This window comes from Ictidomys tridecemlineatus, chromosome 6 (genome assembly GCF_052094955.1).
Source record: "Ictidomys tridecemlineatus isolate mIctTri1 chromosome 6, mIctTri1.hap1, whole genome shotgun sequence".
Classification (NCBI taxonomy): Eukaryota; Metazoa; Chordata; class Mammalia; order Rodentia; family Sciuridae; genus Ictidomys; species Ictidomys tridecemlineatus.
Window position 1 is genome coordinate 174495810 of NC_135482.1, and position 27193 is coordinate 174523002.

Below are 27193 nucleotides of genomic sequence, written 5' to 3' on the forward strand. Positions count from 1 at the left end.
CAGTTTCAGAGGTTTAGTCCAGAGTGGGCCAACTCCATCGCTCTGGGCCCAAGATGAAGCAGAAGATCATGGGAGATGGATGTGGCTGCTCCCTTCAAGGCTTCCAGGAAGCAGAGAGAGCGGGGAAGGGGCTATAGGGAGGATGAACCCATCCAGAGAAGACCCCCAGTGACCCACCTCCTCCGCCAGCCATGCCCCACTGCCTGCCGTTACAAGCTAGGATGGACGGATTAGGTCACAGCTCTCACCATCGAATCATTTCACCTTCCATCATCCCTGCCTCAACACAGGGACTTTTAGGGACACCCCATATCCAAACCCTAACATCCCCCCATCTTCTAGCTGTGCTTAGGATGTCAAGAGGCATCAAGTGTGATGGTGGTTGGATCACTACAAATCTACCCACAGGCTGAGCGTGGTGGCACATGCCTGTAATCCCAGCAGCTTGGGAGGCTGAGGAAGGAGGATCACAAGTTCAAGGTCAACCACAGCAATTTAGTGAGACCCTAAGCAACTTGGCAAGACCCTGTCTCTAAACAAAATATAAAAAGAGCTGGGTATGTGGCTCAGTGGTTAAGCACCCCTGGCATCAATCCCCAGTACCAAAAAAAAAAAAAAAAAATCTACCCACAATAACGGGAAACGGTTCAATATGCATCTTTTATTAAATACAACCAGCAATTTATGAACTCACCCAGCCATTATTGTTTTGTCCAGCCACTATCTGGAGGCACCTGGCATTATCTTAGGCTCTCACGGGGAATTATAACACATTTTAAACTGCATGATACAGTAAGTATTGGGCACAATGCTAGCATAAAAAGATGCCAACCTAATCCATACAGGGTGTTTGTGGTGGCAGGTACTGGATCAATAGAAGACTCTTAAGGAGGCCTATCTTTCTATAATCTGGGTAGTGTCTCTTTTATTATCATCATTTGTGTTGAAGAAAACAAACTAGGAGTTCCTCTATAAAGATAAACCCCCCATAAATGAGCCATCAGCCTAAAACTTGTCCACGCAGTTTATTTCAGGAAAACATGTATCTGGTCACAAGACATCTGAATGGCCATCTGGGGGCCACGCGACGGGCAAGGGGCAGAGCTGACTCGAAATTCTTTTCTTCCCGGAAAAGCAAGGTTAACTGAAGCTGCAAAACCCAGATGGCCATGAGATTTACAGCTATGTAGAGGGGAGCAGAATCCTTTAGAGGGCTGAGTTATGAGGCCTTCCAGGTATTGATTAGATGAGAGCAGCAGCCCGTATTCAGCAGAGAGTTAGGGGATGAGAAGCAGAGGGGAGATGGTGGTGGTTATGGTCTTTATGTAGTTTTCAAAGTCACTTCCGAAAAAGAGGATGAGGTAATAGTTGAGTATACCGGCCAGGGACATGAGGAGCAGGAACAGGATGATGCGCTTCCCAAATATGTAGCCAGGGGTGCTGAAAAGAAGAGAGGAGAAAAAACTAGAGACACAGCCCAAGTGACACCCATTTCCCAAAAGCATGTCATCGCTTTCAGCCTCGTGGGGTCTGAATTATAGCTGCTTGGGCTCCCCAGTGCTCCCGTTTACCCGTTTCCTTTCTACAAAGGGTGGAAGTGTCTTGGATGTTATTAGTCGTTGAACACATTTCAAAGCCAAGGTGAAGGAGCCCAGACCTCAGAACCCATCATCATTAGAGCTCAGTGGCGCCGGCTTCTCTGCACTCTCCCCAAGTCCTTAATGCCAGCCCCTTGACAGCGGGAGGGTGGCGGGTCCTGCTGGCTGGCAGGCAATCCCACCAAGGGTTAGGAACGCCATCACCTCATTAAAACCCTCTCTACAGCGGCCCCTCTCCAGGAGGGTCTATAAGACCCATGCTGGGGCTGGTGGCCGTGCGTATGATGCAGGACTGTGCTAGAAGTCATGTTTTAAATGAGCCTGCAAAGCCGGTGGAATCTCAAAGGTGCCTCGGCATCTGAGAGTTCCATCTCTTCCCCTGAAGAATGATTCATGTTTGCATTAATGAGAGTTGAGCACCTCCACCACCCACCACCCCGTGGGAAACAGGACCTTACTATTTTGAGTGGAGGAAGAGGGACTTTTTAATACATTCAGATCTTTCTCTCAAAGGCTCAGAATCCTAAGCTGCTTAGGCAGATCATCAGCTGGGTCAGGAGGCATTTCCCCAGTGGGAGGTGACCACCTAATTGCAGGCAGAGGCTGCCCTGGAGGCCTGTCTCCTGACTGCCGTGTCTGGGCCCATCTGCACGGAGCTAGCACCCCTGGAAAGTCCTGTCAAGTGGACTTGTTAGCAAAGACCCTGGCAAGGGGCATCCTCTGGTAATCAGGGACACTCACAGAGACCAGCCACTCGGCTAATGGGTGAGTGAATGCCTCTACAACCTGTTTCTTGCCGGACTCAGGGAAAGAAAGCAGAATTTGGCCACCCCAAAGGTTCCTAGCATAACTCAGAATTTTCCTACAGCAAAAGTTTGGAAGTCACTCAGCAGTTAAGTGTCCGCCTCTTTGTTACTCAAAGTGTGGTCCGTCAGAAATGGAAAATGGCAGGTCCCTCTTAGACCCAGGGAATCCAAAGCTGCACCTCCACAAACTCCCTGTACAACTCAAGGACCCGTAAGGATTTGAAAAGCACCACTGGCCCGTGCCACCCCTGCTCCTGGCCAGCTTTGTTCTCGCCTCCTTCGGTGCCTGTTCCCAGTCCTGCTCAGGAAGTGGGGGCATCCGACTCCTTACCAGGGAGCAAAATTGGTCCCAAATGAAAGTATTATGGCCAAATTGTGTCACCATTAAATTGAGTCACCAATAAATGTCAAGACTGAAGTCTTAACCCCCAGTACCTCAGAATCTGACTCTGTTCGGTGGCAGGGTCTTTCTTTACTAATATTTTAATTGAAAAATAATAATTGTGTCTACTTGTGGGGTACGATGTGATGTTTTGCTCTATGTATATCTGGTAGAAAGATCTACTCAAGCTAATTAACATATCCGCCACCTCACCAACTTTCCTTGTGTGGGGGGGGGCAGGGGGGGGTGAGGTTGTTAAGAATCTATTCTTAGCAATTTTGAAATACACAATACATTATTATTAACTGTCATCACTGTACAATACAACAGATGAGTCAAAACTTCTTCCTCCAGTCTAACTGAAACTTGGTACCCTTTGATCAGCAACTCGCCTTTCCCCAGCCCTCCCAGTGATAGCATCTGTAAAGAGGCAGTGAGATAGAATGAGGTCGTATGGGTGAGCCCTAATCTGTGCAGACTGCTGTTCCTACAAGAAGAGGAGAGTAGCACACAGACAGGTACAAAAGGAAAACCATGCACACGGGGAGAAGATGGCCATCTACAAGCCAGGGAGAGGGGCTTTAGAGAAAGCAAAGCTGCCCGCACCTTGACCTTGCTCTTCCAGCCTCTAGGATGGTGAGACAGTACATTTCTGTTATTTAAGCCACCGGGTCTGCAGTGTTTTGTTATGGTAGCTCCAGGGAACCAAGACAGGGAGCCACCTGCTAGCGCTGGTAAAGGAAGGAGAAGAAAATAAAAGGAGTCCACGCAAGGGATATTTTTAACTAGAGAATAAAGGGTTCTGAGAAATTAAATTGTGACAAGTCGAATACTGTCCTGGCTCTGATCTATCTAGCACAGGAATGAGGCTACCATATGCTCATTCCAGAAGCAAGAAAAAGTGATTTGCTGACTCATTTTGTGCTTGAGCTAAAAATGCAGTGAAAGGTGAAATAGTGGTGTTCTTGACCTTGGGTAAAATTTGTTCAAAGTTCTCAAGACACAAGCTCCTGTGGGAGCCAGGATCAGGGCACTATCACTAGTCCCAGGCAGAGTGTGGAAGGCAACCGCTCAGTCCAGGGCTCCATCACCTTCAGAGCTCAGTGAAGAGGGGCCCAGTCCTGGGAGGTGGGCACAGCGTGCAGAGGTGGGAGCTTAGGCAGACCACCCAAGGAAGCCTAAAATGACCCGGAGGGCAGAAGTGGCTGCTGGGAGTCTAGACAGGGCCCACAGAGCCCTTGAAGAACCCAGATCTCTCTTTCATTGTTTCTAAAAGTTGACACATAATTCTCTCTAAATGTATGGAGAAGGTGAGAATTAAATTATTGAGCATCTGTTGGAGTCAGGTGTTTTATATCCTTGTCATTTAATTCTCACAACCACTCTGAAAATGTGTTGTTAATCTATTTTCCTACTGGTGAAACCAAGAGCAGAGAAGTTGAGTGATTTGCCTCAGATCACACAGCCAGGAAAAGGTAGAGTAGGGACTGAAACCTGCCTGTCTGAGGCTGCAGTCCTGCTTTTTGTACCCTAGTGACTTCCTGGAGACTCCTTCAGACTTTGGAGGCTGGGATTTGGTTTTAGTTTTGAAACAAATCAGCCCACCTTGAGCATCATGAAGCTTACGTGGAAATACAAAAGAGGTATTATGCTAAACAATTTCCATCTGGACTGTGCTGGCCAACTCCAGGATAAGGTGGGAGATACATGGCAGGGTGTCCTGCCCACCCACTGGACCAAGGATGAGACCAGAATTCTACAGTGGACAGGGCCAAAGCAAGTACTGGAAAGGAGCAAGAGAAGACCTGGAGCCCAAGAAAGAAATTCTTGAGGAAGATTCTCATGAGCTGGATCCTCCCAGATTGGTGAGGCCAAGGGCAAAGGAGTTCTCAAGAGCACCAGGGCGTAATGTGTCTGTAGAGTCGAACACAGCCCACAGGACAGATGGGGACTTTGGTGGAAGTGGGTCCTAAACTGAAGAGGATATTAGCAACTAATTTCTAGAGAGTAGAATTGAAAATCCTCTTGGACTTAACCATAGAGACCCTTGGTCATGCATCTACCTCAGGCTATATTTTGGTCTAGAGTAGAACTACACCTTTCTTCTAGTATCTATCACTTCTGTTGATGACTGCTGCTCAGAACTGAGTTAAGGATTCTGGAACCAGGTTTGGTCTCAGCAAGAAAGAGCCCTACGGTGGGAAAGTAAATTGGTATAGCCATTAGGGAAAAAATAGAAATAGAACTACCAGATGACCCAGAAATCCCACTATTGGGTATATATCCAAAGAATTGACACTGTTATGACACAGACACCTCTGTACTCATGTTTATTGCAGCACTGTTTATAACTACCAGGATATGGAATCAGCCTAAGGGTCCATCAATAGATGAATGGACAAAGGGAAGCAGGTATGTGTGCACTGGAGTATCATTCAGCCACAAAAAAGAATGAAATTTTTTCATTTGCAGCCACATAAATGGAACTGGAGAGCACGATACTAAGTAAAATACAGGCATAGACAGATGACTATCACATGTTCACACTTTCATGTGGAAGTTAAAACAACCTCAAAGAAGTAGAGGATAGAATAGCAGTTACCAGATCCTGGGAAGAATTTGGGAGAGATGGGGTGGAGAGAGGATATTTAGTAGGTACAGAAGAACCATTGGAAAGGAGGAATAGTCTTAATATTCTATCACACAGGAGGATAGTTATAGCTGACAAGAATTAATTAAACCTCTCAAAATAGCTAGTAAGAGAGGATTTTGAATGTTTCCCAAACAAAGAAATGATGAATATTTGAGGTGATGGATATGCCAATTACCCAATGATCATTACACTTTGTGTACATGTATTAAAAATTTGTGTACATGTATTAAAAATCACATGGTACTCTATAAATATGTACAATGAATATGCATCCATTTAAAATAAAAATATTTTTAAAAGAAGGGAAATAAAAGAAGGAAGGAAGGGAGGGAGTAAGAGAGGAGAGATGAAATAGCTCATGCCTGTAATTCCTGAGACTTGGGAGGCTGAGGCAGGAGGACTGCAAGTTCAAAGCCAACCTCAGCAACTTAGCAAGGCTGTAAGCAATTTAGTCTCAATATTTAAAAAAAAAAATTAAGGACTGTGGATATATGTAGCTCAGTGGTAAAGTGCCCCTGGGTTCAATCCTCAGTACAAAGAAAGAAAGAACACTATCACACATCAATAATGCCCACCATGGCTACAGGGAAGGTGAAGGGGGCTTAGAACATGCACCCACTGGGGGGGCATTAAAATGGGATTATTTTACCACCGTTTGATGAGAGACACCCCAGGGAGACTTAAGGGCTGGGGACATTTGTATTTCCATGAAATCCAGAGAAACCAAGTATTTTTAAGATTGACTGTGATTCCATATCCTATCATTTATCTTCACCAATATCTATACATGGGCTAAGAGTGATCAGTGAACACCACCTTCAAAATTAAAAGGGCCTGTGGGTAGCTGAACAGATCTCATGCCTCACAGATTGCCCCAGAATTAAAGCAGCCTTCATATTTCAATCAAGTGGTGTCAGAAGATCAGTAACTGAAGGGGTGGGGGGACCGGGCTGCATAGGGAACCAGCCCAGGAGTGGGGAGCCCTTCACGTCCTTGCTGGACAGCCTGCCCCCCCCCTCCACTGGTAACAGCAGGTAACCATCTGGGGAAAGGCCTGATGGATGCCTTTGAGGGTGAAAGACAGTGTTGATAAGAAAAAGAGGGTAGTGGAGCTGGGGTTGAGAGGAGGAATGAGAACACCTCCCCACAGCGGGGAGAGTGGGGGAGAAGGGCCACAGGAACGGTGGACATGTCCTCCTGGCTACAGCCCAGCTCACCGTCAACTCCCTCAAGCTGTGAAGCTTCCCAGGTGCCCCTCCCCCTGTGATGTACTTTCAGCTGCCAAAGTCCCCAGATGTCACTCCACTGTCACCACTGAAGGATGCCTGTCTAAAGGGACAGCCCACAAACCAACCACTAGAGAAGGGTGCTAATGTAACAGGCAGGAAGTAAAGTAGACGAGGAGGACAGGGAGGTCTGGGAGGGGCACAGTGGGTGGCAGGTCTGGGGGACCTCCAGACCTCCAGGAACGCCTACCTCTAAGAACTGGTGTCAAACTGTGACCCAAAATGCCTTGTCATCACTATCAGGGCTTATTGTATCCAGGTTTCCCAATCTGGGTGACCTGGAAGTAGAGGGCTGCTTTGGGGGCTTCCTTTCTGGAAGCTTCTGTAAACAATGCAATGGTGCCTCTACCCTCAATCTCCCTGCTGGGATTCCCTGCATCTTATGTTCTTAGCATCTTTTGTGCTGGTCTCCAAAAGATCTGGGGAACTTACCCTAAGGGGAAAACTTTAGATCTCATTTCTCTAGACCAGCAATGAACGGTTTCCCACAAAGGAGACCTGGAAAGCCAGACAGAAAAATTCATCCCAGTCCCAGACCCGGAAGGGTGGGAAAGCACCCTGGGTCAATGCCACACCAGGCAGGAGAATGTTCAATGGGGAAACCAGATGAGTCTGTGCCTTCACAGCCCTCAAAATGCAGGGAGACCCAGATGGGAGACCTTAGTCACTGCTCAAAAGGCACGTCTGAAAAGCATGAATCCCTTCATGGATCTTCAACAGTCCCAGTGACCTACCTCTGAGTCCTCTCCCCCAGGTAGCCGACAAAGTACTTCTGCCTCACGAACAGGTACATTAGTCCAGCGAAGGAGGCAGGAACTGAGTGGAGAAGGGGAGACACCTGCGTCAGTTTCGCCGTCACCCACACATGCACTGTTAGCACAGCAGCAACACAGACATCACCGGCAACTCTGGTCACAATGTCCAGTGGAGGCCACAAGTCCTGGTGGTGGAGGCTGGTATGGACTTGAGGCTGCGAGAAACTTGAGAATTTGAACAGCAGCAGTATCGCCTCACACCAGCCCCCACGGGGTCTGTGTGGATTCCTACAGAATGTTCGCCTGTCCACCACTGGATGTGACCCCTTTGGACATAACTGGGATCAACATGCCTACTTCTAGATGTGGAAAATTGGACCCGGGTGATCAAAGGGGCTTGTGTAAGGCTGGCACAAGAGAGAGGGGAAGGACTTGACCCCCAAGCCCAGATCTGAGGTTGCTTCTCTTGAAAGTACATCTTTCCCAGCCCCCAACCCCCAACCGGGGTTCCCAGAAGCACAATGCTTACCCTCTCCTGGACAATTGCTCCTGATGATCTCTAGGAAAGGAGATTCCAGCCCCTTGGGAAACAGCCACAAGCAGCAGCCCAATAACCCCATGGAGTGCTGAACTTGGGTTGGGGAGCTGGAAACCCAGCTCCACTAGGACTAATGTTATAGGGTGGACCAAAAGCTGATTACAGCTTTCCCACCTCTGGGAAATTAATGGGAGAGTGAAATGGGGCCATTGATATAAAAATGATTTGGAAATCTAAGCACTATGCAAATGACAAATTAACTGCCATCGATGAGCACTTTTTACATGCCAAGCATCTCCAGGCATTCTGGAAACTTGGATTCCAACCCTCCCAGCCACCTGCTGGTAAGAAGCACTTCATTGTCACCATACAACAGAAGAGGAAATTTAGGTTCAGACCAAAAGATCTGTGAGGACAGCTGCCTTTTGCTAGATCACACTGTGCCTGGAATAGTGACTGGCACATATAATAGGCATTCAAAATATATTTTTCAAATGAATGGGGAAAAAAAGTCAGGCAAATAATCTCAGAGGTGGAATTTCAAACCAGGTCCTCTAATTTCAAGCATCACCACCAGCTGCATCACTGATAATAACATCTACTATAGCTGGATACAGTGATGCACACCTGTAATCCCAGCCACTGGGGAAGCTGAGCAAGAGGATCACAAGTTTAAGGCCAGCCTCAGCAATGTAGCGAGACCCTGTCTCAGAATTCTAAAAAGTGCTGAGGATGTCACTCAGTGATAAAGTGCCCCTGGGTTCTATCCCCAGTACGAAAAAATAATAAATAATAATAACATTTACTGAATTTCCATTGTTAAAGTGAACCATACAAAAGTGCCATTTGTGGGTCATAAAAAGTCAGGTATGAGAAGGTTTTATTTTTTTTTCAGTTTTTTTAGTTGTAGATGGACACAATACTCCTACCTATCTATTTATTTTTCTGTGGTGCTGAGGATCAAATCCAGTGCGTCACACATGCCAGGCAAACGCTCCACCATTGAGCCACAACCCCAGCCCCGATATAGGCAGTTATATAAGGCTTGGCACATGCCAAGCACTGTGTCAGGGGCCTTATGCAAATCATCTCCTTTCCTCATCACAGGAATGCAACAGGTGGACCATGGTCCTGTTTGACAATGAGGAGTCTGAGGCATAGAGAAGCAGAGTTACAGCCTGGGTCACCCACCAGCAGTGAACACCCTTGGATTTGCTTCCAATCTGTCACTCCCCAACACCCAATTCTTTCCACCGCTCTACCTGCCTTACAAAACATAATTGTTATGTTTTGTAAGACAGATAATAAAATTGGAACACAAAAGAACTGTTATTCTCTGGAAGTCAGGAGATTGCCACCATCCCTGATTCGCTTTGGACCAAGTTTTCCCACCTGGATGGCTGGGTTCTCGTTTATTGACCCATTTCCCTTTCGATGGGAACTCAATTGAACATGAGAATAGAAATCAGGAGTGGAAAGGCTCGGTACCCATTGCCCTGCCCCAGGGAATGGTGGGGGCCTCCCGTGGGAACCTGAACCACACAAAGGTGACAAATCTGGGATCTAAAATTCTGAGGTTTCAGCAAGCCACTCGTCCCTCTGGGGCTTGGACTCCTGCTCTGGAAAGTGAGGGGTTTGGATTAGAATGATCTCTAGGGTTTTTTCCAGCTAAAAAATTCCACACTGTACTATATTCATAAGAAATGACAATTATCCACCAGGGATGACTGATGGTTTCTAGTCCTGGAAATGCCAATGTTTGTTTTGACAGGAGATGCATATTTCCAGGCTCTGAAAAGCCTTCAAACTCCCTTTGTGTTTGGCTAGCTAGCACTCCTGTAGATTCATCTCCATCAAGTATCATTTAGGACATAAAAGGAATCATAACTCCTAGTATAAGCATAGTTGGACTTGATTTTTCAGGTGATGCCAGACATGTTTCTTACTTCACTCAGATAGAAAATAAAACCTATGTGTTGAGCTTACTGGCGGCCTTCCAGGCCCAGGGGGTACACAGGGTCCCTTAAGTGGCTTCCACTGTCTATGCCGCCCCTCCATCCGGCATGGCGTGTCTCACTCTTGTCAATAATGCATCTCTTCACCTACTTTTCTGTGTCCATCTTGACAATCAGTAATGAGCTTCACCACCACCCCTGTTTTATTCATCCCTATACATTCAGGGAGTATAGTGTAAATTCAGTGTGTACTTATTATATAAATAAAAAAAGAAGTAAGAAGATACTTGTGAATTTAGAACTGAAAAACTTGAGCTCTGATTCTCTCTGTGTGGCTCTTTAGATGAGAAACCTCAAACAAGTGACTTATCTCCTGTGCCAAAGTGTCCACAAAGGTAATAGGGAAATATATATATAATTTTATATATATATATATATAAAATTATGGAGAGTGTGATAAGAATTAAATAGTTCACTAGAGGATTGCTTGTGGCCTTTCTGCATGGGCCCTGCTGAGCCACAAAAGCCAACCTCCTTCACACCCAGCTACCACCAGACGTATGCCAGTCATGGTCAAACTCTCTGGTGCTAAAATTCCAAAGAGGACCCCCACCCCCTCAAAAAAAAAAAAAAAAAAAAAAAGACTGGTTTCCAATTTAACTTTAAATCAATTCTGGGAGTTGATCTGTTCTCCCAACTTGCTGAAGTCAAGACTGTGGGCTGCTGATAACCCAAGGTAGGCTGAGGTCCTGGAATCCAGCCCAGGGCTCTGTGGACACATGCCCAGAGGAGGGCCACTATGCAGGGAGCTTATTAGCAGAAGAGCCAAGTAACAGCAGTCCCAGAATAGATCCCTCGGGCGCTCTCATTTATAATGCCCTTGTATCTGAGCTAACGCTGTTTAAGGATTCTGAGTCACATTTAGCCTTAAACCACCCTTGTCAGCGCCGCTGCTCTCAAGCAGCCGCCAGGGAGCTAGCATTAGCAATGCATTATCACACGCGCTGCGCTGCGCTGCGCTGCGCAGGCGCAGAGGGAGCCTGGAACAGAACCTCCCAAGGGCTCTCGCCTCTGCAGAGCTTGGAGGGTCGGAGCTGGAGGTCAGGCAAAATCTTTTCAGCAAAACGGCCGCCCTTTGAACCTCTGAGAGATGCACATTATAGAAAGAGAACACACAAAGGGAAGTTACCTTGGCTGCAAAGTAGCCCTGCACTCCAGAGCACCACCAGGAAAGTGGGGTAGGCGTCTACACAGTTCTGGCTGTGGAATACACAAGGAGGAAAGAAATCAGGAAACGCGTTACTGCAATGTGGTCTGAAAATCACCTGAAACCTCAAGCTAATCATCACCACCATGCAAGAGTGCAAACGCCTCTCGTTCCACTTACATCTACCCAGCAAGACGTGGCCGCCAGCCACCACGCTGGCCACGGACCACGGGGTGAAGCCAACACATGTTCAGAATCCATTAAATCCCTTCCTACAGCGAAGCCGATCTGAGATCTGGTTTCTTGTTGTATTCGCTTTGGCAGGGTTCCTGTTCCATGTGCTTCTTGGAATTGAAAAGTGAGCAAAGCAGACGGCAGGGTGTGGTCATGAGCAGGTGGGGGTGTCAGGAGAGGAAAGCCCACCTGAGCTGACCTCCATGTCAGACTCACAGATCAGCCCCTGTCTGCAGCCCAGGCTGAGCAGGAAAGGTGATTTCCAAGCAGTAAAGAAACCAGGTTCCCATCACAAGAGCCAATGCAAAAAAAAAGCTAGCTTGCTAATGGCTTGGCTGTGTGCTGGGCACAATCCTCGCTGCCCTGGGGTCGGGGACATCACTGTACACCAGGCACAGAGCTAGTGTTTCATGGCCTTCGCCTGTGAGTACACAGGACAGCTGCATGAGTTTCCTCTGGCTGCTGTAACAAGTGGCCACAAACTTGGTGGCTTAAACAAGGCAAAGTCATTTTTTCTCAGGTCTGGAGGTCACAAGTCTGAAATGGATCTCCCTGGAATACAGGCAAGGGTTCAGCAGGGCTGTGTTCTCTCTGGAGCTCAAGAGAAGGGTCCGTTTTCTTGCCTTTCTAGATAGCTGGCATCCCCCACACACACTCAGCGCTCCTTCCAACCTCAAAGCCAGGGACGGCTGCTAGAGTCTTCCTAATGTTTTCTGGGGAGGTACACAGAGCCAGACAGGGTTTTGTGGGTTTTGGGGTTTTGTTTTTGTTTTTTTTTAAATCATATGGTTGTTCTTTTCAGTGCTAGGGATCAACCCCAGGGCTTGGAGCAAGCCAGACAAAGCATTCTATCCCTGAGCTACAACCCCCAGTCCAAGCCTTTCTGATAGAAATCACTTCTTCCTCTTTCCCCATTTTAAAGGACCCTTGTGATGACATTGAGTCCTACTTAGATTCTCAAAACAATCTCTTTATTTCAAGTTCAACTGGTTAGCATGAAACTACATACCCACAGGTTCCTGGGATTAGATCATGGACATTACTCGGCCTGCCTCTACTATCCTCATGTTTCAGATGAAAAACTGAGGCTCTTAGCCCAGGGTCTCGCAGCCTGGGGGCAGGGGGCAAAGCCAGGATTCACACCTAGTCATTCTGTCTCCAAAGCCAGGCCTGTTAACAACTGGACTATGCTAAATTAAACAGGAGGTGTCCTTGTGAGGAGTCTGCAGTCTAGACCAGGACAAGAGCTGAGCAGTAAAAATGGGAAAACAACAAAGCGAGACATGAGAGGCCCAACAGGGAAGGGACTCCACTAGGACAGTCCTCCTCCTAACATAAACCAGCTATTCACCCCTGGCAAAGCAAGCTCTCTCGACTTAGTCTCCTTATCTGTAAAACTAAGAGACAAAAAATCTAAGAGACTCCACTGACATTCTGGAGTCAAAGTCCCTGAACCAGCAGTATTGACATACCCCAAAAGCTTGTTAGAAATACAAATTTTTGTGCCCACCTCAGACCCACAGAATTTAAAACTCAGAGGAAGGGACTCCGCCACCTGTTTTAACAAGCCTTCTAGGTGATTCTGATGCATGCTGAAGTTTGGGAAGGGTGGAAAGCAAAATATATAGGCACAAGCAAAGGTATAGTTTCTAAACCGCTGTTCTAACTGCTAAGGCCCTGCACCTCAGTGTACATGAGAACTCTGGAGCTAAGGTTAGAATATGGGGAGTGTCCTCCAAAGGCCCATATGTGTCAGCTTTTCATCACTGTGACCAAGATACCGAATAAGTATAATTCAGAGGAGGAAAAGTTTATTCTGGGCTCATGGTTTTCAGAGGTCTCAGTCTATGGTCAGCTGACTTTATGGCTCTGGGCCCAAGGTGAGGCAGGACATCATGGTGGAAGGACATGGCTGAGAAGCACCGCTATGCTCATGAGAACCAGGAAGCAGAGAAAGCAAGTGAGGTGCCAGGGCAAAATGTAAACCCCAAATGCATGCCCTTGGCGACCTACTTCCTCCAGCCACACCCTACCACACTCATCAGCACCTGGTACAGTGGTCCGTTCAATCCACTGGTGGGGTTACAGCTCTCGGAATCTAACCATTTCCCCTCTTGCATTAACACACTCCATATCCCAACCATAATAGCATGTTAAAGGCTCGGTCCCCAGAGTGGCACTATCAGAAATGCTATGGACCTATAGGAGATGGGGCCTAGTGGAAGGTCCTTAGGTCACTGAGGTGTGCTCTGGAAAGGGACTATGGGATGCCACTGTCTTCTTTATACCTCCTGGCTTGAGATGTGAACACTCACTGATGTGTTCCTGTGAAAATATGCTGCCCTCATCAGAGGCCCAAGGCAAATAGCCACCCGATCTTGAACTCAAACCTTAGAACCATGAGCCAAAATAAACCTTTCTTAACTTCATAAGTATCTTGTGTCTAGTATTTCATTACAGTGATATAAAGGTGACTAATACATCTGAAATGGGCATTCCTTGATCCAACACTGCAGAGACCCCACAGAGATCAAGTTGTCTTTGCCTGACCATAGGAAAATTTCAGGCCCCTCTGATGGTCAAAAGAGCCTTCTCTGGGCTGGGGTTGTAGCTCAGTGGTAGATTGCTCACCTAGCAGGCATGGGGCACTGGTGATAAAGATATTGTGTCCACCTAAAATTAAAAAATAAATATTTTTTAAAAAAAGAGTCTTTTTTAGACAAGTCAGTAAATGTGATACGTGAGAAATCCATGTATCCTGTCCTGGGAGACATACACAATCAAAGCTAGGCACAGGGCAAGAGGAAGCCCCTGCTGGCTTTGCTAGCTGCTCTGGACCCTAGAACTTTCATGAATCTAGTGAACCAGTTAACCCAGAAGGCAGGAGGCCCTTGCAAATCGTCATTGGGCGATGACATACTCAGAAATAAATAGGCCTAACATTACAAATGCAGCAGCCATTGAGTACCAACCTCACATCTATTCTTACACATTTTTAGACGCACAAAAATTACAGCCTCAGGACTGAGAAAATGTGATTCATTTCCAAGCTCAAGAAAACAAGAAGGAAAAAAATTTCCTTTTTCAGTTGGTTGAAAAATGCTATGTCTGACGGGAAATAATATCTGATGGACTTATAGTTAAAAAAATATACTAATACCAAAAATTTCCCCTGCTTATTTCTCATTCCTACATCTCTTGGGGGTTTTGTTGGGGTTTTAAGTAGTTTTTTCTGTTAATGACAAAAGAAAAAAAAATCTTTAATTGTCCAGGAATCTTCTGATTAGACAGAACTGGTCAGTGATTCAACGTTGGATCAATCCTTCAATTGTTCCTGCCTATTATTTTATATTACCTTGGTTCCTAATAAAAACATTGTCGGTCTGGAATTGAATGAAGCTCTCTGAACTGTCAGAGAATGGCCTCTTTCTCGGGATTTCCAGGATATTCTCAGATTTTGCCTCTTGCTCTAGCGCAAACCAGTCCCTCTCCCCATCCAGAATTTCCAGTCCACCTTCCATTCGAAGCTCCAAGCACATATACCCCTTTGTGAGAGGGGGCTGCTGCCAGCTGAACTCAAGGACCATTGGTCACCTTGCCGTGGAGTCTCATGGCTACTTTCGAGGTTCACAGGACCTGGATCCAATTTCAGAGCTACCGCTTACTGGATGTGTGGATGCGGGTGCATTTCCTAGTCTCATGGAGCCTCGATTTGTTCATATAAGGGGTGAAGGAAGACATTAGTCATTATCCCCCCAAACAATTGAGAATAAAATGAGATAAAGCTCTGCACGCTCACAGGAAATGTTCAGTAAGTGGTGGCTATTACCGCTCCAGCGTCTTCCTTCTTCACCCAGTGGGAATGTCTTTTCCTACTGACACATGATTATTATTCTGGATTTCTTTTGAGGAGTTTTGTGCCATTTCGTTCTGCAAAACAGAACTGACAAACCCATTTTGATATCCATTTTTAGATATCTAAATAGGAGCTTCTGGGCAGCTCTGGCAATAATTCACTGAGCTATGTTCGATTTGGCACCCTGCACTCTCGCTGCTTCTACAGAAAAAAAAGGACTTGTGCTATTTTCCCTTTATTTTTCTCCACCTCTGGGAATATAATAGAGAAAAACTTTAATGTTTCACTAGTTGGCTTGGGTTGATTTAAAATAAGGAAAGATGCATGTGCCTGTAATCCCAGGGGCTCGGGAGGCTGAGGCAGGAGGATTGCGAGTTCAAAACTAGCCTCTTCAAAAACGAGGCACTAAGCAACTCAGTGAGATCCTGTCTCTAAATAAAATACAAAATAAGGCTGGGGATGTGGCTCAGTGGTCGAGTGCCCCTGGTTTCAATCTCCGGTACCAAATAAATCAATAAAATCATGAAAAGGAGTTAATAAAAATACCAATACCAATCAATGGGATTATTATAAATGTATCACCTTCAAATAATTGTTCTAATTTTTACTACTTGAAAGTGAGTCTACAGTGGATGCCAAGAGATGGACAGAAAAAGTGATATTAGGGTGGCACTTCCCAAAAGGATCTGCAAAAAATATCTGGGAGAGGAGGTAGCATTTATGGAGAACCAAGAATTAAAGTACTGCTTGGTATATTATGGGTTCTCAAAAGTCTGGTGTTCTGATTTAGATGTGAGGTGTCCCTCCGAAAGCTCACATGCGAGACAATGCAAGAAGGTTCAGAGGAGAAATGACTGGGTTTGAGAGTCTTAATCCAGTCAGTGAAGTAATCCCCTGATAGGGATTATCTGGGTGGTAACTGAAGTGGTGGGGTGTGGCTGGAGGAGGTGGGAATTGGGCGTGGCTTTGGAGTATATATTTGTATCCGGCAAGTGAAGACTCTCTTTCTGCTTCCTGATACTCACGTGAGCTGGTTCCCTCTGCCATGTTCTTTCTCCATAATGTTCTGCCTCACCTGGGGCCCTGAGAATGAAGCCAGCCTCCTGTGGACTAAGATCACTGACACCATGAGCCCTCAAATAAACCTTTCCTCCTCTACAATGGTGCTGGTCGGGTGTTTCAGTCACGCTGGTGGAAAAGTTGATTAAAACATCTGCCCATAAAGAACTTTTCCCTGCAACACATGTTAATGACTTATGAACTTGGAATCCATAGAACACATTTCAGGAAATTACACAGCTCCAACGACCCATCCCCTGCACTCGCCTCAACTCACCTCAGTCACAGGGAGAAACTCTAGATTTTGCTTAGCTAACTAGGATTTGTCTCCAAAAACCAAACCTTGACCGAGGCTGTACTAGCTGTGCTCATCCTCTGGGAACAGCGCATAGAACTACGTTTGGACTGTGTGAACAGAGAGTCAAGGTGCACCTCCTTTTAGTTCTGAAACCCTGACTCAGCACTGCCCTAGTGAGAGATGGGTGGTGGGACAGGTCATTAATCAAGGCCAAGTCTGTGCTGATACACTACGCCACCTGGGATGCCTGTTAATGCACCAACCAGAATATTGAGCAATCCCTATCTGTCAACAGTCATATTTTATGCTGAAAAATATGCCTCAGTTTTTCAACCCACCAGTATCATTTATCCTTTATGCTATTTCCCCCTCATAGCCAGGGCCTCTAAACATTTATGATTCTGTACCCCAACAACCAAAAGTTCTGATCATACAACCCTGTGATAGGTATATTTATGTATAAATTATGTATGGCACAGGTGCCACTGTCAATCTGTGTATTCAAAATGGGTAAAGTTTCATTTCTTATGTTTTAGATAGCAAGATTAAATTAAATCTTCCTGCACCCCCATGAATCATCTTACTCCCCATTTTGGTGTTTTCAGAGACACCCCCACCACCAACACATACAATTGCTAGGAATGACTTTCTATTAGAACCACCTATACTTTCCTTCCCAGGAGTCTCAGATGCAGGCCAACAGCAGGGCTACCTCTAGTTAGTGCTTGAACCTGCTGCATGCATCTCTGGCCCCTGCTTGCAATCCACACAGGCACGCATGTACTGCTGTCGGGCCAGGGAGGAAGTGGTCGTTGTAGAAGAACCACAGCTATGTCTGAGCAACCTTTATCTTACAGAAAGTTCTCTTCCCCACCCCCTGACTTCCTACCTCTCCCTCTCCACATGATCTCTCCTCTCTCCTCCTTTGTTCTTCTTCCCCTCTCATGGAGGCTAACTGGTAAAAACACAGGGGTTTTGAGAACTGGGCTGCAGCACCCACATGGTGAGGATCCCAAGCAGCAGCAATTACCCACCACCGTCCTCTTGCACCTTCTTCCCCCTGGAACCTAAGTGATTGCAGAACTTCCAAACCACGTTCTCCAGCAACACAGTACAACCCAGCCAAACTGCACTTCTCCAATTTGGAGACTGACAACCAACAAGCCCAGGTCTAAGCTACACTGGCGTCTTCAAAACAGAGCTATTTCATTCCTGAGGTGGAGTAGGGTGAGGCCCCATCCGTTCCATTTCTTGTGCATGGCCAGCAAAATGGAAACTTAACTTCTAAGAAGGTACAGTGAGATTCCACCATAACTTCTCCCAAATGGAGGAGCTAAATACTCCAGTGAACCCCGTGTACCTGGCAGGAATGTAGTCTTCTGGATGCAAGGAAGCTGCTCTTTCCACACTGGTGGAAAGAATTCTTGGAATCCGAGGTGTTTGGAGGCCATCCCTGATCAGAGGCCTTCTTTGTGCCTCTTGTGCATGATGTTCTGAGCGCTGACTCGCCACACCCCGCCACAGTAAGACTGATGGCAGCTGTGTATTCTCCCCGCCCTCCCTCAAATGGGTCTACCATGTCTTTTAAATGACATCCGTAATCTTCTTAAATTGCTTCTGAGAATTAATGCACCCAAGTTCCAGATGCTAAAGTAGAAATCTCCTTGTGGGTACTTCAGCAAAGGATTTCCTTGAGATCACTGATGGAGTGACTCTGGTCGTGCTTGCTATGGAAGTGGGACGGAGAGGGAGAGGTCCGGGAGTATACTACAGAGCAGTGTAAGTACTCGGGAGTGACCCCAAAAGGCCAAGGGCCCAGAAAGGGTGAAGGTCAAAAATCAGCCCATGACCACCCCGCCAATATATCTAGGAGTGGTCCGGACAAGATATACAACAATCCAGAAGTTAAGGGAAAAGTGAAGCCAACGATGAAAAACCTGCCAAGGGGAAGACTCCCCTAGTCCTTCCCCCGTGACCATGCCTCAAGGAAGAATAAACAAATCTACAAGACATAGAGGACTCAAGTCCTGAGGACGGTGACGCAGTACCCTCCAAACCCCTTGGAGTCACTTTAACCCACAGAAAGCTGACCCTGCCCCTGAGTGGGACCCTCCCTCCAGCCGCTCCCACAGAGTCAGCAGGGAGCCCAGGGCCTCCTGCCCCTTCCCAGATTCACAGAATCTGTGTCCCCGAGTTTGCCTGGGCTACTGTTGTCATTCTACACATACTGTATTCCGTGCCGTGACTCCCCTTTGGAAGGAGCTCTGGGGACATGGAAGTCACCTCTGGGCTGGAACTGAAGGCCAGCTCTCTAGTTAGCTCCCCAGCATGGAGCCTTCCCTTCTGACAGGCCTCTCATCGGAAGCCTGGAGAGGCAGGCCAGGACACACCGCTGATCCTCTATTTAAATACACTCCCCACGAAGGTAAAGCCATCTTTGAATCACTAACTGTCCTTTGGGATTTGCATCCCAAATAGAGCACACCCCTCTTCCTTTAGCTGTTCTCCTGTTTTCAAACAGCTGTTTTATTCATCAGTAAAGACAGAGAGAGGGCGTCACACAACTGCATATGCCCCATTCTTTCTGTCCTTGTGCTGGTGGCTCAAAGGGACCCAGAGTTATGAAACTTACTGGCGTCACCTCCAGACGGTCACCCGGGACAGCCAGGGCGGTAAGTGGAGGCTGCTGCCCGTGTACATGGCCTGTTGCTCCGGAGCTGGCTGATGAGTCAAGGCTGGTTTTCACCATGGCGCCTCCAACCAACCCACAGGAAATCGGTCAACTCCCCTGACTCCAGATGCTTCTGGGGCTGCCGAGATCACACCTCCCCCCCCCTCCTCCTGTCCCCACTTCCTTTCTTCTGACGCTAGCCCAGGTGGCCCAGGCAGATATGTGATCTTGAGGGTGGTCTTCACTCCCTTAAGGAAGCCCCCAGGCCCACATCCTCACTGTTAGTCAGCAGCATCAGGGTTTAGACTCACTTGGCAGTGTAGACCCGCTCAAAGGCGAGTGTTCCCGTCCTCTGGAAGCTCCGCCCATTCTGCATCTTGCTTTCATGCTCCACCTTGTGGGCAAAGAATCCTGCCAGAGGGAAAGGTGTGGATTGGGTTCACATTGGTCATGTTCAGGAATATGTTATTTCACTGTTTTACTAGAACATCAAAGTGCTTCTTTGACTCGATCTCCAAATAGCCCTAAATGTCCTTCATCAAATGTCATTGCAAAAAGTGTGTTCAGCAGCTGATCTCTCCTGATGACTGCATTTGGTTTGGAGGATGTGTTAGCGAGCAAGACACAGACCCACTGTAGGGCTGTAACGTTCTAAAGAAATAGACAAAGGAGAAATAAAACTAAAGAGTGATTCATGTCAAAATGAGATTGAGTGGGTACACAGCCTTATCAAACATCATCGAAGGAGGCACCTTTGGGTCACAGAAGGATTCCTAAAAGCATTAACACCTAAGATGAAATCTGAAGAACAAGTAGGAATTAACCAAGCAGATAGAGGGAGCGGGGAATGAGAGACGATCACTCTACTCCAGCAGAATAGCACATGCAAAGGTCCAGAGGCAAGCACTGTCCGTGATTCCATATGTTCAGCTTAAGATGGGGGAGGGAAGAGGGCTGGGGAGCAGGACATGGTAGAACAAGGCCAAAGGGGTAGACAGCGAATTGTTCTTCCACTGACATAAATCTATTAACATTTGTCATGAGCCAGACATTTGCATCCAAGAACAAAGCAGACAAACAGCCTCAGTGTAAAGAGCTTATGCTCTGGCAAGGACACTGGAGGAGGAGACAGCTACATACACACTAAACAAGATACACAAACTAAAACTACACAGTGCTTTGAGCTACGGACAGAAGAGGAAGAAGAGCCTGCTAAAGGGCCATCGAGGGGCCCAATAGGATGCAGAGAGTGAGGCTCAATGAGAAAGAGAGACTGAGCCAGGACTCGACAAGGCGATCATCAACAAGTGTCCTTTGGGTTTAGCAGAGCGGCCTTGGCCTTGACAGAGCTGTAGGAAAAGACTTGGAACCTAGCTCCCTTTGATAGCAACAGGAGCTACGGAGTGCAGGAATGGTGTGATCAGAAAGCCAAGTGTGGAAGGTTCTTTTTGAGGGGTCAGACCCAGGATGGAGGTTGGACAAAATAGGATCTGACCAGGGTGACGCTGTGGACATGTAGGAAATGCTGAGGGACAGACTCCAGCAGGCACGACTGGATTGGATAGTGGGGGATGGAGGTCTCTCCCCCTCCTGTTCTACATCTGAACTATCTCAAGGGTGAAAAAGAGGAAGATGTGGCTGGGTCCTTTTCACCACCTCAGAAAGATATGACAGGAGCATCTTATCAGCCATGTGGATAAACAAAGGCCTATGGTAGGTTTCTTTTTTGCAAAAAAAAAAAAAAAAATCCTTTCTGTAGGAGTGTGCCCAATTTGAGCTACCTGTAGGCTGGCGTGCACCCTGGGGGATCCTGGGAGGCACCTGACATTATTCCCTTCCTGAGCCTGTCACCAGCTGGTGGAGTGGGTAGTACCATCCCACTCTGTAAACACAGACGCCAGTGCTCGGGGAGGTCAGAGAGATTGGGAATTGGGATCCAGCTGAGCGCATGAGGGAGGACATCTCTCTCCTCTTGCTGTCCCATGAAGCGCCCTGCAGGATTCCATCAGCCGCACAGGGTGCAATAAACCTGTCCATTCTGAATGTCCCCACTTAGCACACAGTACTACAGAACATTCTGCACTTTCTTTCCAGAATTCAAGATTTTACCCAAACATGTAAACAGGGCTGGTGTTCAGACACCCAGAGGTTATTTCTCCGCCAGCAGGACAGCTTGACTATACTCCTCTAGGTCCTGCCTCTCTTCTTCTCCTCCTTGCTCAGAGAGAAACAGGCCCTTCCTTTCTTCCAAGTTTTCTCCCTCCACCTGTGAACTTGACCCCAGTCCTGCCACCCTTTCAGGGCTTTGTTCTGTTGCTGGTTTTCACACTCCAGGACTCTCAATATTTGGTTATTTTCTCCTTCTCTTCACCCTACAAACACCCGCAGATCTTTCCTACTCATAACACAAAACACAAGCAAGTCCATCTGCCTCCCATATTCTACTAGGGTCTACCTCTCCCTCCTCTAAGCTGCCTTGGAAGCACTGGCTGCCTCCGTACCCATTTGCCCCCCAACCCCTTGTAATCCTCCAGTATGTGCAGAAACCAGGCACACAAAGGCCAATAACACGCTGATCCTGGCTAGCTGCTAACATTAAATTAAAACCAGGAGGGGGGGGGAGGGGGAGGGGGAGGGGAGGGGAGGGGAGGGGAGGGGGAGGGGAGGGGGAGAAGGAGAGGGAGAGGGAGAGGGAGAGGGAGAGAGAGAGACAGGCACACACAGGGAGGGCTGCAGAGAGCACAACAGGACCTCTGACTCCCTGCCTGTCATCTCGTCTCACAGGACACATCCAAAACCACCTGTGGAAGGTCTTAACAACTCCACTTCTCAGATGAGGAAACTGAGGGCCAGAGAAGGGAAATGAGTTTCTGAAAAACACACAAAAAGATCTTAAGATTTTTAGCTCACTACCAAATGAACTGGAGTCAGCGGGGTGGTTTAAACGAGTTCTCAAGTGAATAGTTTCAATGTAGATGATTTTAATGGGCTGGGTCGCTCAATCTCAGGTGTCTCAGTTTCCTTGCTCAGAAGACTACTGGCATTCTAGAAAGAACGCAGGTAGCAAGAGGTAACCCAGTGGCCAGGAACTCTGAAAACCAAGCCATTTGAGAAATAAGACATTACAGAAGGGACATGGCAGCTCACACTGTAACACAGAAGCAGCAGTCAGAGTCTACGGGTTTCCAGATAGAAGGACAGAAGACACAGGGAGCAGGTTTCAGCTCAGCATAAGAAAGAACTTCCTGAGCATGGAGTGTGTGAATGAATGGACTTGCTGCAACATACTGGTGCCAGTGTCTGCTCGCTAGATGTTTTAAGTTTGAATCCCAGTTTGACCCCTGCGGCTCTGGGACCTGCAACCAAAATGAGCTAACTTCTCCATGTTTCCCTTTGCTCATCTATAAAATAGGAATGAATTATAGTAAATATTTCATAAGGTGAAAGGATAGAATAAGATAATACTATGCACAGCAAAAAGCACCTCGCCTGACACAAAGGAAGCTCTCCGTAGGCCTAATAATAGGAAGGGCAAGCTCAGTGGGCTGAGTTTCCCATTGCTGGAATGTTCAAGGAGGAGCAGATGCAGGTGATGTGAAGACTCTTACATTGAGAAAACTCATGAATCTCTGCCTTTTCTAGATCCCATCAGACCCCAAGGTGGATGGGCAAGCCTTCCAATATGGCACCCGTAAGGTCCCTTGTGAGTACGTGCTGGAGTGGGAATATCAGGGACCTTGGCAGCTCAACTCTCCTCCCTAGTACTATGCTCACAGACTTCACCCTGCAGGGCCAGCATATCACCCTTCTTGGCTTCAGAGCAAGAATAAACCTGAAGGAGGCTGCCTCTTCCGGAGGAGAGAGAAGCAGGCTAACTCTTCCCACCTTCTCCTGCAGCCAGAAGGGCTATGGAAACAGCTTTGCTCCTGCTAAAGGTCATCCTTCCTCTTTGTCCTCTGCCATTGTCATGCGGGGCTCAGTGCCCTCCTGGAGAACTCCTCTCAGCTCACCTCCTTCTCCTAGTCTCATTAGTTTGGACTTCTTTGAAAATCTCCAAAAACAGGTGCTCCTCTACTTACAATGAGGTTACTTCAATAAATTCATCATCAGATGAAGATAATTGAAGTAAAAAATGCATTGAATCCTCCAAACCTGCTTACCATCACAGCTTAGCCTAGCCCATCTTAAACATGCTCAGTGGCTCGGTAGCCTCACATTAAGCTTATTTTATAATACTATTGAGTATTGCACATAATTGATTGAATACTCTAAGTGAGAAAAAACAGAATGGTTGTATGGATATACTTTTGCACCATGATAAAGTTAAAAAAAAAATTGTAAGAGGAACCACCCTTAAGTTGGGGACTTTCTCTGTTTTCCCCAGGTTTGCCTTGTGTCAAAGTCGTTGGCACTAGGACAGGAGAGAGTGGAAACTCTCTGCCTGCTATTCATAGAAAATGCATCTATCTATACTTCTATACTCCCTGGGAAACCAGGTTTTGATAATTCTTGTCTAGGTGTATTTTAAACTTGCTTTGTTCTGCCAAATCTGCATTCTGCAGATCAAAACTGGAAGACAGCCACAAGTTCAAAGATCTTGATGACTAAAGAACATTTGAAGGCAGAGCAGGAAGTTGCACCAGGCGGGCTGGGCTCTGCCCACCCTCAGATAATCAGGCTCACAGAATGTACCGAGAATATGGAGCCAATGCCGTCATGGACGCATGCGCTATGGTACCTCGTTGTCTTGGGACACAAACAGAATGTGCAGTGCCTGGCAACAACATGGAACTATTTTGCAAAACTAATAGGAAGGGTTCGGAATAACATTTGGGGGTGAGGGGAGCACAGTTTTTGCATATTTTTTTGAACTCTCTGAGATAGGTTTATGGTTGCAACATTGAGGTTAATTAGAATTGCAAAGAGACGCTCGGACCTGCATCTGAACCTTCACATTTACCTGAAAAATTCGGTTAAAAACAAGTCGAGGTGTTATCTTCCAGCTTATTTGAATTTTTCTTTTTAAAATGTTTTTATAGTTACACATAATAGTGGGGTTCATTTTGGCATAATTATGCATGCACATATATAATTTGCTCCATTTCAATCCAGCACTGAATTTTTCTTGTTACCCCTGAACAATCAGAGTCAGCAAAAAGTCCTCACAGATGATTTCTTCTAGGGAATTCAGGTCCCTCCCTAAAAGAAGAGCATGACCTTATCCTAAGCCACTGAGAGGTGCCCAAGGGACCCTTCTGGGGCTTGACCAGAGCAACAGAAACTCCCTTCCTTTGGATGAGAGCTGGTTCCCAGGAGACTGGGGAGGGACAGGGCAGTGATGTGCCGACCATGCCAGACTCTGGTCATGTGTTTGCCCAACATGAACGTCTTCAGTCCCAAAATATAGGTCCGTGCCAGTGCATATTTGTACCTCCCTGATCAGGAAACCTCCACCACTCCCAGGGAATTGTGTTCCCGAGGCCACTGTGTTTTGTTCTTATATATCTTACCCAATCTGGGAACAGCCTTTAGATCGTGTTTGTGAAGACTCTCCCCAGTTGTGCTACAAAAGAAGACTTGATTCCATCTGCCAAAAATAATCAGAAACCTCACCACCCACCTCAAGTCTCCCTGGGGTTTGTGAGGTTACTATGGAAAAGCCCAGGACCCACTGAACAGAGCAGGGCCAGGTTCCCGGACTTCTTGGTTAGTAGGGGTGAAGACACTGTTCTTACAACAGAGAGCCTTGCAGCTTCCCCTGACTCAGCTCTGAACTGAGAGGGAGCAGGTGAGAGTGAACTTGAACTTCCCAGCTGAGCTATCCCCAACTGCTTAGGCAGGTGAAAGGCTTTGGCATCTCTGGTCTACTGATGCCTGTCAGTCATACTGAAATGGATGTAGGGGGGAAGAACCAGAGGGGAGACCCTACCCAGAGCCGAGCTAGTGCTGCTCACCCACCCATGCAACCTTTGCAGAGCCTGGAGGGGCTGCTGCAGGCTTCCTGCTTGCTATCTTTTCCTTTCCTTTCCTTAACCGCAGGAGCCAGAGCCATCTTGCTCACTGCCATATCCCAGGTATCCAGTCTCCTGCCTGGTGCACAGCAAAGCCTCTGAAAGTGTGTGCAGGCTGCATATTTATCAATCCATCCTCAATTTATAAGGCCAAGGAAACCCTCTATAAAATAGAAATGACCCGAGGAAGCAGCAATCACAAGAAGCCACTTGTTCCCACTCTGAGCTAAAACTTGATTGTGTGTATTTCAGTATGAAAATTGGGAGGTCCAAAAGGTGCAAAATAAAAAAATACTTGGAGTGTGCAAAGTTGAGCCCCTCTGATGTGGGAAGCTGAGGGGAAGCCTTGTTCTGTACCCAGAAGGCAAAATCACCAGCATTTGTCCATGTTCAAGATGGGGACAAAGATGAGGAGCAGTTCAATACTTCAAGTTCCAAAGTGTGACCGTGCATAAACAGCCAGTAATTGCCATTAAGCCACAGCAGATGCCCTTAGTAATTACCCTCCTGTTTTCTCTTGTCTTAATAAACTGTAAAACACAAAGCCACTGGAGAACCTTGTAGAAATACTCAGAGGCAGTCCTAGGTGAGAACTCAAAGGAGGCAGCTCTGCTCAGTCCCGCCTCTTTCAGATCTGGTACACCTGCTTGGTTTTTTTTTTTTCACCTGACAGCAAGGCTAATTAAAATGCAAATTCTAAATAAGAAAATGTTTCCTCTTTCTCTCTCCCAGTATGTAAATATGAAAAATACTTCAAAACTCATACATTGCTAGACAAAAAGAAAGTGCTACCAAAAAAAAAAATGTTTCTTCAAAAGAAAGAAAAAAATTTCAGGAGTAAAATAATATGGTGATTTCCCCTTTACACTTCCCAAACTCACTTTTTTTTTTTCTCTTCTTTAATTCTTTTTTTTTTTCCTCCTTATTTTAGCCTACAGGTGACATGTAACTTGAGTTGCACTGCAGGTACATTAATGAAGCCCCGCGTATCTCATGTCCCTTTCCAGGCTGCTTGCCTTCAACCTCCTCCCTGGCTGAATTAATGAATAGCTAAAAGGCTGATTTCAGATGCTGGAGTGAGGGGTTGTGCATGAGCCCCTCAACTTTGCTGCCTTTGCTCTGAAACCATGATTAGTTCTCTCACCAGTAAAATGAGAGAAAGACCAGAAGAAAATCTCAAATTCACCCAAAAAATACACATCCCTGTATACATTCAGAGAAATGAGAGATGAGGAAAAGAGTGTTTGCATTCACACACACACACACACACACACACACACACACACAACACACACACACACAGAGTAAGCCTGACTTGCCCCAACTCTGCTCTTTCCTGAGTGAGGGGCTTCCCTTACCATTCTGGATCACGCTGATCAGGGTGACGATGGCCAGCAGGACAACATTGCCCACGGTTTCTTGATCCATGCTTGCTTGGGGCTGTGAAGAGGGAACTGGTTTGGCTCCAGCGTTGTAGCCTGCTCTGAGCAGGAAGGGGAAGTGCGGGCCTGCGCTCTGTCTTTCCTCATTAGACATTCTGAAGGTCCCCAGCACAGTGCCTTCTTCTTTCTTCTTCTTCTTTTTTTTTAATTAGCCACCAAAGCATCCAGGCTCTGAGTCCGGGTGACCTGCCTGCCAGGAGAGCAGGGCTTGGAGGAGAAGCAGACAGGGCTGGCCCACTCGCCTGCACTGCCTTGTCATGGGAGGTCCCCTGAGAGTCTCCAGAATCAGCCCAGGAACCCAGCCCCTGACCAGTGCAAGCCCCGTGAAGGAACCAGAGGATCTAGAAGACACTGTTATCTCTGATACTGGCAACAAGAAAGAAGAGAAGGTAAAGGGGGAAAAAAAAATTCTATGTATATAGCACCAGGAAGACCTGTGTCC

The 27193-nt window shown here is 46.8% G+C and overlaps 1 protein-coding gene across 2 annotated transcripts; it reads right to left on the reverse strand.

Annotated features, from left to right (window-relative positions):
* Positions 1 to 1010: 1010 nt before the first annotated feature.
* Alox5ap (arachidonate 5-lipoxygenase activating protein) lies at positions 1011 to 26914 on the reverse strand. Of its 2 annotated transcripts, XM_005317070.5 has the most exons (5): positions 26668 to 26892; positions 19610 to 19709; positions 11163 to 11233; positions 7460 to 7541; positions 1011 to 1440 (listed from the first exon to the last, which is right to left on the reverse strand). In XM_005317070.5, the coding sequence occupies exons 1-5, from the start codon at positions 26843 to 26845 to the stop codon at positions 1278 to 1280; spliced, it is 594 nt and encodes a 197-aa protein (XP_005317127.2). In that variant the 5' UTR covers positions 26846 to 26892; the 3' UTR covers positions 1011 to 1277. The 2 variants fall into 2 exon arrangements, with proteins under 2 accessions (XP_005317127.2, XP_013215974.3); XM_013360520.4 differs by lacking the exon at positions 11163 to 11233 and having other exon boundaries at positions 26668 to 26914.
* Positions 26915 to 27193: the final 279 nt, after the last annotated feature.

Coding starts and splice junctions, on each gene's coding strand:
- Alox5ap (XM_005317070.5), bottom strand. CDS start 26,845: ATGTCTAATGAGGAAAGACAGAGCGCAGGCCCGCACTTCCCCTTCCTG. Junction 19,710..26,667: donor GATCAGCGTGATCCAGAATG/GTAAGGGAAGCC, acceptor TCCCTCTGGCAG/GATTCTTTGCCCACAAGGTG. Junction 1,441..7,459: donor CTGGGGGAGAGGACTCAGAG/GTAGGTCACTGG, acceptor TCTTCTTTTCAG/CACCCCTGGCTACATATTTG.